The sequence below is a fragment of the Epinephelus moara genome, chromosome 14 (genome assembly GCF_006386435.1).
Source record: "Epinephelus moara isolate mb chromosome 14, YSFRI_EMoa_1.0, whole genome shotgun sequence".
Classification (NCBI taxonomy): Eukaryota; Metazoa; Chordata; class Actinopteri; order Perciformes; family Serranidae; genus Epinephelus; species Epinephelus moara.
Genome location: NC_065519.1, coordinates 40,600,225 through 40,613,869, shown reverse-complemented (window position 1 = coordinate 40,613,869; position 13,645 = coordinate 40,600,225). Strand labels below are relative to the sequence as shown.

Sequence of the window (13,645 nt, the reverse complement as noted above, 5' to 3'; positions counted from 1 at the left end):
ATCAGCTGTGAGGGTCATAAGGACAGAGGGATGTCGTATGCTGTAAAGCCCTGTGAGGCAAATTGTGATTTGTGATATTGGGCTTTATAAATAAAATTGAAAATTGAAATTGAAAACAGAAGTGCTGAGTGAACTATTAGTGAAGAAATAGTTCCAACACACAACTCTTAAAGCGTAAAACCAAAATCTGTTATTTTTACAAATTACACACAAGATACAGCATGTTCATTATTAGCCTTAAGAGGTGTTGGTTGGTGTATTTTTGGAACTTTTATCATAATGACAAATGTAGGTTAAGCCAGTTTGCATAAAATCCAACCAGTTTAAACTCCTACACCCGACCAATCTGGCAAAACCTGAAACTGTCTCAACTCTATTTGTTGCAATATATTCTATGTTAAGATCTAATCCTTCACCCTCACAGCAAAGTGGCCTAGATGCTGTCCATGAATATGGACGCCTTCCTCCTGGTGTGTCAAGATGCTGCAGTGGGAAATAAATCTTTGCAGCCAACACCCACACATGCTGCATTTGCCAAAGACACTCTGCCCTCAACCAATGTCTCAACACATCTCTGCTGGATTTGCAAAAGCAGTGATTGATACAAAATTTTAATTTAATTTGATCCTAAATAAAAATGCAACCCAGCCTATGGTTCAGTGCATGACCTGGAGCTTTCCAAACCTAAACTCTGATGCGTTCGTACCAGGTTCTGCCTTGCTTTTTCATAGAATTTTAAAAAGCAGGACATTTTGAATGGATAGACCAGCATCAGACCAGTGATGCTGGTCCTGCTCTCAAAACTGGCCCATTGCTTGATTCTCCCCTTAATTAAAAGATGGAAGACTGTGCAGGTGATGAATCTAGTGGAGAGCAGACTGTGTGATGCAAGCCTACCATTCTTTCTAGAGAAAATAAAAGTGTTTGGTCACACTATCCCATGACTTAGTGGAAAGCATGCTTGTTACTGGAAATGTTACATGATCTTGAAAATGACTACTCTATATAACCTGGAAGTGTACATGGGAACTATCAACTCATAAGCAGCACAGAAAGTAGGATTTGGGAACGCGCCCCCAAAAACAGTGGAAAACAAAGACGAAGCTGTGACATTAACTACATATTAAGTACCAGGTCTTTATGTTCCTTCAGTGGAAATGAGGTTAACCAGGATTCATTTAGAGTGAGGTCATGTGAAACATCAAGTCATATTACAACAAAACGACAGACACCGACCCAAACAGATGGAAAATGGAAATCCAGTCAGTCAGTTATCTGACTCATATTGGAAAGAACTGTGGGCAAGAGCAGAGTCGGGCGATATGGAGAAAATCTAATATCACTAGTATTGTCAGTATTGTGAGGATATTGTTGGGTTGACTATTGGTGCTTTCATAAAATATTTACACAAGGAGAGTTTTGATCATTAACCCTTAGTGGGTAAAGGCAAATAATAGGACAGTTAGAACAGTCTGTTAAGCTCATAAAATTACATAACGTTACTAGTGTTGACAAAAATATCACTTTATTGATACTTATCGATTCCAACTATTTAAAATGGTTTCAAAACTTAATTTCCGCAGTATCAATACACTAGTACCCATAGGGCATTTCTAAAACTTGTTTTCTGGCATCGGAGCTTCAGTGAGAAATATCCACAATTAAAGTTTTGGTGGGGTACGAGGGAAGAGAGACTTTCGGATACATCTGTTATCAGTCAGTGCACCAATGTGTACAAATACCCACTTTGTTAGCAAGCAGGGCGCAGTAACATTAGCCATAAAAGCTAGAAAAAATAATATTTTGTAAGATGGCTAAGCTGTTACCCACAGCTTTCAGGTGAGCTCGTTGTAGATTTGTAATATGCCAGTTTCCTTTGGCATATGTGGCACATGACTTTTTGGGTCAGCTAGTTTGAACACGGGGTGGGGAGTTCGAACACCAGGGTGGGGAGCCCCTCTGTATGGAGTTTGCATGTTCTCCCAGTGTCAGCGTGGGTTTTCTCCAGGTACTCCAGCTTCCTCCCACAGTCCAAAGACATGCAGGTTAAGTGGTGACTCTAAATTGGCCGTAGGTGAGCATGAATGATTGTCTGTCTCTTTGTGTCAGCCCTGTGATAGTCTGGCAGCCTGTCCAGGGTGTACTTCGCCTCTCTCCCAGTAGCCCTTTTTAAACAGGACTTTTTTAAACAGCCCAATCAGTCATCTTTCAGCATTGGCAGTATAAAAGCAAAATCGGGGAGTGCGGCAAAATGCTGCCTGCCTACTTTTGTTTATACAGAACGCGCCTCTTTCGGGGCAATGGGGGGCGTGAGCAAGTAACAAAATGTGTGGCTTAGCGTGTAACATAAACAGTGACGTACTCTGAGGGAAGCTGCGGCTGGTCAGTCCTTTGGCGATTCGGACGGCCCGTTCTTCACCGTCCCCGTCATCTCATGGTTAATGACAAGGAGGGCGCACAATTCCTTGTCTCCCCAGTTACGCATCTTTACAGTGTCTGTCAGGTTTGCGTTTCCTTCTTGCTACTAGCTGCTTGCTAATTCCTGCTATCAGCTGTTTCCTGTTTATCCACCGCCAGTGGCTCGCACGTGCGGCGTCATCAACAGCTCCTCCCACTAGTCTTCAACAGCCCCTCCCGTGGCGGAAGGCCACCTCGTTCTGTTTAAACCAAAAAGGTTCCGCCAATATGACTAATCTATGAGGCGGAACATTGGGCGCCTCGGATCAACTCGCCAATCTGGCTCTGTGTGTCTAAACGCTCGCAGCTTGCCGGCAAAACAGCCCAACATCCGCAGAAAATCTGGCAATGTAAAAGGGGCTAATGTCAGCTGGGATAGGCTCCAGCCCCCCACGTCCCCTAACAGGATAAGCAGGTTACAGAAAATGAATGAATGAATGACTGACTGACTGAATGAATGAATGAATGAATAAATGAATGAATGAATGGACTGCTGGTGACTGATAAGTGAGTCATGGTTACAAAAATATCACATAATTTAAATATCCTTGTCTGAGAATATATCTATCTTTTACTAAAAACTTTTAATTGTCAATGTCAATTTTTTCCTGTGGTATTTAGAAAAGCATACTGAATATCAATAGTTTTCAAGCTACTGTATCAAAGTTAGAAATTCTAGTATCGAGATAACGTTACAACTTCGCTTAAATGGCCCTCTGCCTTTCAAACCCCTTACAAAATTACGATATCCAAAAGCTAAGACAATATCTAGTCTCATATTACGATATTGATTTAATATGTATACTGCCCAACACTAAGCAAAACAGCCAAATACTGAATGATGCATTCTGTCCCAGTATTATCTTTTATTACTGTGACTGACTGCATTCAACTGCACTTACAACACTACACAGAGTACTGACTGATAAGTGTTTTCAGATCGTTATCTGTGGACAAAAGGCTTATCAGCCTGTCAACTAAAGCAAAGTGTAGGCCTTGTGTTTATATCTTGCTCCATGTCATTCTGTATTTTAACTGTAAGTCCAGAACTTGACTAAAGAAAAGAATATCAAACAAACATGAAATCAAGTCACATGTCGAGCAATCTGTCATTTATTTAGTAAATAAGATATTATCATATTTGTGCACCAATTTGCTCCATTGTAATGCAACATAATTGCACTTTTTCCTTCTGGTGATGAGTCAGTGAGCAGGTTTTGACTTCAGATAGCCAAACCTGCTAAACAAGCCAGTAGCATGTGAGCCTCGCCAAGCAGTGAAATGCAACCCTGATCCCCATCTACACTTTGAATCTCTGCATAAAACATACACTGACCTGCTGGAACGTGCCAAAGACAGGAGTGAGCATGCAGCTGACTGGCACCTTGGCTGCCAGCCTCCAGCTGTGCTTTGAACTAGATGACTTGCTGACGCGACTTACAGTGCTGTCCTGCTGGCACCACCAAGGTGCTAAATCCTCATTAGACCTGACTTCATCCGTAATGAGCTGAATAATTAGGGCCGGGCCATCTGTACAAGGCCGAGCTGGGCCACACAGTGTCACTCAGTCTGAGTGTGAGCACACAGCAAGGTGACTGGAAGACTCCACTTCAGTCATAGAAGATTAAACTATGAACTACTTTTCAAGGTGTTTAAGCTGTTTGTCAGGTAGCCTAATAGGTTTTTAAATGACTTACATTGTGTAGGCCTATGTAATAAGAAGCAGGAGATTTTTCTCAGCGCACAAAGGATCATTCACTTCCTAGTAATCCTTTAGTTTAACTGGAAAGCTGGACACACTGACATACTGCTTACTGCAACCTGAAGTATCTTAGAAGAGTACTCAACCAATGTACCATTGCATGGTTAAACAAAAGGATGCCGGATGTCGGTGCAAGAACCAGGCAGTGGGTCTCAGTCAGCCTGTGAATCATGTTCCTGTTGGACATTTCCTGCAACATATGATTTACATCCAATACCAATGTTCAGTGCCAGTACAGGAAGTGGGCTAGTGTGTTTGTGACTTCAACAGTGGAGGCCAAGGTTCACATCTCCTAACAACAGTCACTCAGTACATTTACATGCACAGTAAAGTCAAGCTAAAGTTATAGCTGAACTAGGCCATTTAATTGGACTTCTGTCCTTGTCCCAGTATATAAGCATATCATGGTGAGCTCCAGCTCCTTCGTTCTGGCTGTCGTTTTGTGGTCCCTACGGGCAGGACAAAACGGTACAGAAATAGCTTCGTACCCACAGCAATTGTAATGCTGAATAGTAAGGCCACAAGGTGAACAGTCTTGTTCATATTAACTTTAGTTGGATCCATGGAGATGTTGAAGCACTTTTCTATGTTTATATATATTCATAAATATGACTGTAATGTTATTCTATTGTGTGATCGATTTGACTGTTATGTCTGTTGCGTGGCTCTTATTTTATATTAGGATTGCTGAGTTCCGGTCTGCACAACAAATTCACCTTCGGGTACTAATAAAGAAACCTTGAACCTAATCTGGGTGTGTTAGTCGGACTTTGAGAAATTTGATTTAGTACAATTTCAGTCGGTTGGTCTTTACCTATCCTTAACCAAGTGGCTTTAGTTGGCAAAATATGAAAAAGCACTCCACTGATTTGGCATTGAAGTCTTATAAAATTGCCAGTCTCCTGATGGACCAAAAGAAAAAGAAAAACAGGATCTAAATCGATGCAGAGATATGGTCATTTCCACAAAGTCTTTTTCCTAACTTCCTTATGTCCAAACTTCCAAACATCAAATTATTTGTTACAACCAAACCTCAAACCATCTTTAGGAAAACTTTATTTGACGTGTACTTTGAGGTTTGGCCCATGTCCCATCCACAACCATGGAGAGGACGGGGTTTATGACCTGTACTGCAGCCAGCAGTCAATGATCCAGGCTGTACCTTTTGTAACAACAAATACGTTCTTGATCATGACAATCACAGCTTGAAAAATTAATTTTGAATTAATGTCCACTTACTAGCTTTTTTTGCCGCTTATGTGACGATAACTCTATCTCTATTACAACTCTATCCAATGACGAAGACCGTAAATGCGGTTGAAAGCGCTGTAATTTCTACAATACACAGTGAGTGCTTAAAAGGGAAGAATGAGAAGTTTATGTATTGTCTGGTTTAATCTCATGCTGTATGCTTGTACTGTCTAGTTTGCATTTATGCTCCTGGTATGTTACTTAACACATTCCGTTGTAGTTGATAGAGAATGGTGGTGGGTCATTCATATTCATAATGTAACACCGACCATAGTTGTTCTTTATAAAGGTTCGGCAATATTAACCCAAAATAATTTTACTGAAATTGAAGTTACACTGTAAAGAAATATGATCTGTTCATAGATGTCCTACCTTATAATAACAGGCATACTTTCACAACCAAAATATATTTAGAGATTTTGCTGGTTATTTAGACTTCCAAACATTATGGATGCACCATAATATCGGCCAATATCAGCTTTAAAATGAACAGAATCAGCCAACATGGTATTTCTTATTTCGCACAATAAATAAATACATTACACTGAAAAGCATGCTATTACAGGTCTGCTGGTGGGCCATCATTATAAGAGTATGTATGCTTAATATGATGATATCGGATACCAGCAAAAAATCCACTATTGTGCATCCCTACCCAGCATATGTATTTGACTCCCCAAGCATTATTTCCTCTCGCTGAGATAGAGCTATAGGTTCATCTTCAGCTTTCTAGAAAAATGCAAATGATTATTGCCACGACATAAATTAGTAATCTACAGTTCATATTCAAATGTATCCTCCTGTATCAAAGACGGATGAACACTGGCATGAAGTTTGGCAATTTGTTCATTAAATAAGCTTAACATACGTCAACATGACAGATGTTTCACGTGACAATCCCTACTCAAAGTCCACTTACTGTTTTTTTTCCACATGGTCTTCATCATCTTGTAGTACTTCTCTTTGATGCCTAATTGTGTAAGTCAACAGAATGAGAAGTCTTTACAGAGCTGACTGAAAGTCAGTAAGTGGACCTTGCCTTGGTATTGCTTTTGTAAAACCTCTAAAACTAAAATTGCCCTAACTACTTGAGGTCAAGAACGGACTTGCTTTATGACAACTGTTGAGTTTATGATCACTTAAGTGAATTTAGCTGTGAAATACAATGCTATCTGTTGAGCAAGATAAATTTTGGTATCACATATTTTATGTTGCTATATCATCTATAGCCTAAATGAGTAAAAGGTAAATCTGAGTAGCCCATCACTTACCACTGATTCCATCTCCTCTTTGGAAGTGAGGGGCGGACAGGTCGTCCATAGACCTCCTCAGAGATGATATCTTTCCCTCGGATGCTTTGTGTAAGTGGCTGTGATGGTGATCAGGACTGCCGGCGCTTCCAGTGCTGGATGTACTACTACCATCCCCGACGTCCCGAACCGGCACCGAGCAGTTGAGGTTGCTAAGGCTGGACTGGCTGTCGATGGAGCTCCGGGAGCCGGCTCCGCTCCTGTCCTCATCCAACATGAGGACGATTTCCTTCAGCTCCATATTCTCCGTCCTCAGCGCCTCCTGACTGCTCTCCAGCTCCGTCAGCTTCTGCTGGTACAGACCGACATCTTTCCACAGGACGCTGGCCGTGTAGCGGCCGAACCGCTGCCACTCCCGGGACACCTTCTTCCCCTTCTGTCGGTCATCGTCCAGAAAGCAGCACAGCTCCCGGAGCTCCTGGTTGTCGTCCTGCAGTTTCTGGTTGACCTCTTTGAGGCTTCGGATCTCGTGGAGATGGACCTGCAGGCTCCGGTTCACGTCCTTCATCATGTTTCCGTGCTCTAGCATCAGGTCCATGTTGCGGCTCTCCAGCCGCCTCAGCCTCCGAATCAGATCCTCCTTCCCCAGCATCAGCAGCTCCTCGTCGGACAGCTGGCTCACGTTCACTCCGTCCATTTCTGCTCTGTCTCTAATGTTGTCCTAATAATCAGAGAGTCTTCTAGGACGCCTAAGTTATTATGAAAAGCAGATCCATGACAGATAACACACCGGGCTACAGAGACACATCGGCTGGCCCAAATCAGGCTGCGCTGCCTTTACTTCAGCAAATGAGTTCCTCTGTAACACGGGAATATCCGGTTGTCTCACTTTCCCTAACATTAATGTTAGAAGTTCATCTCAGAGACGCAATGAGACGCTGTCTGAAGCCGGAGACTGGAGCCGGTCGGTCCTCGAAGTGAAGAAGCATGGGAGGAGACAGAGACAGTCAGCTTATCCCACTGTGCACAGAGTAACACAGTGTCCTCTACAGGCAGCACCACACACCTGCACAACTTGGAGAGCCGTCTACTCACTTGTAAAGCTCTCTTACTGTGTCCAGTTAAAATCCTCTGTATCCACTATGGCAGACTGGCACTGGTTGTAACCATGGGCGCATTATGATACACTGGGCCCCTGGGCACAGATGTGCAAAAGGCCCCACCACCTCTCCTACACAGGAGGGAGACACAGGCTGTGGTGGCTTTGCTTCTTTTTTTGTTGTTTTGTATTAAGCATCTTTGTGTGTGGTCATTTTGCCCCCCATCGTGGTTGTTATGTGACTCTGTTAGATCTTGTGAGTCTTTTGGGTTATTTTGTGTTTCTTTTAAGTTATTTTGTGTGTTTTTGTTGTAAGTTTGTGTCTGTAGTTATTGTTTGTCTCTTTTAGATCATTTTGTGTCAGATTGTCATTATTTTGTGTCTCTTTTTGATTGTTTTTGTCTTTTAGAGATTATTTTCTGTCTCTTTGAGGTCATTTTCAGGTTGTATAGTGACTCTTTAAGGAGATTTGTGAGTGTTTTAGGTCATATTGTGTTCTTGGAGGTCATTTTTTGTGTCCCCTTGTAGTCATTTTATTATCTCTCTGAGATCATTGCTGTCTCTTTGTAGTCATTTTGTGTGTTTTTTGTAGCAATTTTGAGTGTCTGTAGTAATCGTATGTGTCATTGTGGTCATTTTGAGCTGGTTTGCAGTCATATTATGTCTCTCTTTGGGGTCATTCTGGGTGTATTTGTAGTTATTTGTGTCTCTTTGAGGCTATTTTGTGTCGGTTTTCTTTGAGGTGATTTTCTGTCTCTGAGACATTTTGTGTCTGTTTGTAGTTAATCTGTGTCTATTTTCTGTTAATGTCGCGTTGAGGGCATTTTGTGTGTCTTTGAAGTCATTTTTGTTTCTTTGAGGTCATTATGTGTCTTTCTGTAGTAATTTTATGTCTGCCTGTTATTATTTTGCATTTCTTTGAGGTCATTTTCTGGTTATATGGTGACTCTTTAAGGAGATTTTTGATTGTTTTAGGTCATATTGTGTTTCTTTGAGGTCATTTTTTTGTGTCCCCTTGTAGTCATTTTTGTCTCTCTGAGATCATTGTTGTCTCTTTGTAGTCATTTTGTGTGTCAGTAAGGCCATTTTGTGTGGTTTTGTAGCAATTTTGAGTCTGTAGTAATCTTATGTGTCATTGTGGTCATTTTGAGCTGGTTTGCAGTCATATTATTTGTCTCTTTTGGTGATTTTGTGACTCTGGGGACATTTTGTGCCTCCTTGCAGTCATATTGGGTCTGTTTGGGATCATTTTGGGTGTATTTGCGGTCATTTTGTGACTCTTTTAGGCTATTTTGTGGCTGTTTGAGAGCATTTGTTTCTTTGAGGTGATTTTCTGTCTCTGAGATAATTGTGGCTCTTTGTAGACATTTTGTGTCTGTTTTACATTTATGTCGCTTTGAGGTCATTTTGTGTGTCTCTGGGGTCATTTTGTGTGTCTTTGTAGTCATTTTTTGTCTCTCTGAAGTCATTGTTGTCGCTTTGAGGTCATTTTCTGTCTGTTTATAGTTGTTTTGTGTCTCTTTGTATTCATTTGTCTCTCTGGGGTCATTTTGTGTCTATTTGCATTAATTTTCTGTCTTTCTGAAGTCATATTGTGTCTTTTTATGTTTGTATGGTGTCTCTTTGTAGTTATTTTTTGTCTCTTTGCAGTTGTTTGGCATCTCTTTGTTGTTTTATTGTGTCTCTCTGTGGTCTTTTTGAGTTAATTTTACAGGTGAATGAATGAATTAATGCTTGTTTACAAATCTCTTAACTGTAAAATCTAACCACATTGATCCACTAATTAACAGTAGCTTATTTTGTTTTTGAGTTGAGCTCTTCCACTGCTGCAAAGTAACCCACCGCCTGTATAGAGTTGGGAATGAATATATTAATAACATTTACTTGAATAGGCTGTGTTACACACTGAAGTTTGGGAAAACAATGTCAGGATACCACAGGAGACTCTTTGTGTTGTGCCAGCTTGTTCCTTAATTACTTTTCAACATGGTCGCACGCACTTTCAAAAGAACCATTATTCAGAAGTTTACAGCTCTTTAAGGAATGATGCTTTCCAAATTAGACCAGTTTTGTTTCAACCAAACTTTTCCCAACGATATAATCATCACTGTCCTGTTCCTCTGTTTATGTCACAAATCCTTCCCCATCTTTCAGTATTCATTCATTCAGACTGCTCAGTTACACTGTATCATCACCAAATCTCTTCTCATTCAAGGCGCTGCCACTCCCTCCTGTCCTCCAGTAACCCACTTTCACGCACTGTTACCCCGTCAGTGTAAAAACCAGCCACCTTCACCTGCTCTTTGCCAGATTGGTTTTAGCATTCAGGTATTATCACCTGTGACCTTACCTCGTTCATGACTACCTGAACCTCTTCTTGATTTATCAGACTTTGATTCCTGCCTATACCCTGTCTAGTGACGTTTGCCTTTGACTAGTAGCCTATTATTGTGCACTCTTCCTCACAACATGAATGTGTAGTAATAGAATCTGTTTTCACGCTCACAAAGACCTCCACTGGAACACAGAAAAGTCTGGACAACACTCTGTCTTTTTTGTCTCTTTTTATGCCTTGTTTCTTTTTGTCTCTTTTATTTTCTTTCTTTCTTTCTTTTTTCTTTCTTTCTGTCATTCTTTCTTTGTTTCTTTTTGCTTTCTTTTTTCTATCTTTCTTTCTTCCTTTTTCACCTTTTTGCTTCGTTTTCCTTCTTTCATTCTTTCTTTCGTTCATTCTTTCTTTCTTTGTGTCTTTCTTTGATTTGTTTGTTTGTTTGGTTTTTCTCTGTCTTTTTGTCTTTCGGTCTTTCTTTTTGATTTTCTTTCTTTCTTTCTGTCTTCCTATTTGTCGCTTTTTCTGTCTTTCTTCCTTTGCTTGCTTTTTTTTCTGTCAAATTAATGTCATTATTCATTTAGGCTATTTCAAATAGTCTTTTCATAGAATGCATTTATTAAATTAAGTGCACTTAAACAGTGGTTGGAGGCTGGATGTGGACTGCTTTGCCTGAATAGCTCCAGCTCTATACACTGATTTAGTATCCCGCTTCATTACATCCATTTACATTTTAAATACATTCATCTCCCCCAATTCCATGACCTGGATTTCAACAATACCTCCAGTGTGCAAGACTGTAGAACTATTTAACTTCATGCACCCTTTTCGTAATATCTCACACCCATTATTATTATTATTATTATTAGTAGTAGTAGTATTATTATTATTATTATTAGTAGTAGTAGTAGTATTATTAGTAGTAGTATTATGGTGACTGTTAGGAGTCAGATGATTAAGCTGGGGTAAGGGCGCCATCTGCTGGCAGTAGGAGTTAACATGCATGGTTATTCAACAATATGTTGCAAAATCTAACAGTTTAGGACAAGAAACTACAACAGCAGAAGAACCCATAGTCCCAGCATGCACTGCGTGCTCTGATTGAAATACAGAAGACTGGACAGAAGACTGGACTCTGAATGAAAACAATGATAAATAAATGTCAGAGGGGATACTGGGCATATAAAACGTGTTATTGGTGGTGATGTTGTCATAGGTTGTGACGTTACTGTTACTATAAGCAGTCCGTTACAGCTGATGCTGTTATTATCATTAGTATGAGTGTGTTACACAGACACTAGGCTCTCTTTGTGCTGTTTAACAGCCTCTGCTTGTTGGCTTCCTCCCATTTTGTCCTCAGATGGACCGGGACAAACAGCAGATGGTTTCCGTCCGGACCGACTCCCGACGCTACAGCCTGAAGACTCCTCACAGACAGCCGGGTTGACACCCGCGGACCGTTCCACACGTCAGAGGGCCACAGGACGCGGATGACTGAAGTCCAGAGCAAAGTGCACACAGGAAGTCGCTTCTGCAAACAAAACTTTCTCTTCCATGATCTCCAACGCACGCCATAATGCAGCGGTGTTATGGCACAGTCCCGGCTCGGCTTTGGGTCTCGCCGATCGGCGTTTTGTATGTTTTGGCATTATGTGTCGCACCTGTAATGTTACACCCGCAGTGTTTGGACTTTAAGCCGCCCTTCCGACCACTGAGAGAGCTGGAGTTCTGCGTTATGTACAAGGAGTTTGGCTGCTGTGATTATGAGAAAGACCAGGAGCTGATGACAAAGTATTACCAGATTATGGATAACTTTGATTATCATGGATATGCCAACTGTGCTGGGTTCGTCCTGGATCTGCTCTGCCAGGTAGGCACGCATGGACAAAGGTCGCTTGGCTTCGTCCAGCACGTCTCCATCATGCGCCAGCAGTCTGAGCAAACAACAAAAACACAGACTCTTCAATAAGCAGGGAAGGTGATCTGTCATGTGTTATAACACTATATGAGTCCTAAAACAGCTCAGCAGAATGATATGATCTCAGAGGAAATTTAGAAAACATTAAGGCTTCCTCTTTTCATGAAGTTGACTGATGAGCTGGATGAAGGTAACGGTCACCATCCATACAGATGAGATGTAAAGAGAGACAGTAAGAGGTTAAAAGCTTTGAGAACACTCAGATGTTGATTGAGCAACTGAGGCTGCAATTTATTATCCGGCAGATGTACCCAATAATTCACTGTGTATTTCAGGCTTCATAACAGGCTCCTCACTTTGGGCTTGGGGAAGACTTGTGACGTTTTGTTTATTTATGGCTGTTTACTCATTTGAGGATAGACCAATCAGTCATAACTGGAAACGGCAAGTCAAATCACTAATGTTTTTTGTTTAGTTGTTCATGCTTTTTGTGTACAGTTGGGATAAAGGACATTTGACCTTATATGTAAAGATGGTTAACATTAAGTTTTGTTAGAAATATGCCTTCATCATACATAAGCGATAATTTGAAGAAAATACCTCACTGCATTTATCTGCAGGCATATAGCAGCGTAAATAACCTTCCCTCGGTAGTCTTTATCATTAATACTTAAAGGTGTTTTTTTTTTAATTTTAAAAATGTAAAAGAATATGAATGAATGAATGAATGCTAGCTGTGCTCAAAACAGTACCTTAAACCAACCAATTCCAGTGTGTGTTTACGTTTATGTTTATTTTATTTAGAAAGCTACAGTGCACATTGATGAACATGATCAGTGAAGTCACGTAAATGAGCCAGATTTAGCTCTACGGGCTAATTTTCATCTGCAGTCCCTGGCAGGTTGATGATGTAAGTGTGTATAAAAAAGATATTAAATTAACATACAAAAGCACAGAAACACATAAGCACAGATAAAAACGGATTGACGGCATGTCCATAAAAGGGCACATGAGCACAGAGCAAGCATATAACATAGACAAAAGCACATAACAAGGCACATAAGCAAAAACAACAAAACATAAACACTGTTGATAAAAGAATGACATAACCATATAACCTAAAACATTAAGAACGTTCTACACAGAAGTGAAGCATAAAACACAACATATACCAAAGCACATAGCCACAAACAAACACACAAGAGCACAAAACAAAGTGCATAAGCAAGGACAACAGCACACAAGCACAATTTGAAGACAGCGACATAACCATAAAATCAAAACACATTAAGGAAAACGTACTGTATAAAAGCACATAAGCCCTAACATACATGAATGAAAAGAGGACTTAACCGCTAATCCAGATCATGACAGCATGCTTAAGATAAGATAAGATAAGATAAGATACACCTTTATTGATCCCATAATTGAGAAATTCCAGTGTTACAGCAGTCAAGGAGAAAGAGTCAGATTAAAGATTTCAAATTTAAACTTAAAAAAACTTAAATAACTAGGCATGCAAATAAGTACAAAAAATACAAGAGACAGCGATAAATAACAATAACAATAATAATAATAA

At 40.4% G+C, this 13,645-nt stretch overlaps 2 protein-coding genes across 4 annotated transcripts in view; one reads left to right on the top strand and one right to left on the bottom strand.

The window, feature by feature from the left end:
• The window catches only part of LOC126400965 (coiled-coil domain-containing protein 85C-A-like), a 62,529-nt gene extending 54,226 nt beyond the window's left edge, over positions 1–8,303 (bottom strand). Inside the window, exon 1 of one of the 2 annotated variants that reach the window (XM_050061987.1) lies at positions 6,742–8,303. In XM_050061987.1, the coding sequence (XP_049917944.1) occupies positions 6,742–7,417 (676 nt within the window). In that variant the 5' untranslated portion in view covers positions 7,418–8,303. The remainder of the gene's footprint in view (positions 1–6,741) is intronic. The other variant, XM_050061986.1, reaches the window with a different exon arrangement.
• Positions 8,304–11,475: 3,172 nt separating this feature from the next.
• The window catches only part of hhipl1 (HHIP-like 1), a 21,048-nt gene continuing 18,878 nt past the window's right edge, over positions 11,476–13,645 (top strand). Inside the window, exon 1 of one of the 2 annotated variants that reach the window (XM_050061951.1) lies at positions 11,476–12,018. In XM_050061951.1, coding sequence (XP_049917908.1) covers positions 11,725–12,018 — 294 coding nt within the window. In that variant the 5' untranslated portion in view covers positions 11,476–11,724. The remainder of the gene's footprint in view (positions 12,019–13,645) is intronic. The other variant, XM_050061950.1, reaches the window with a different exon arrangement.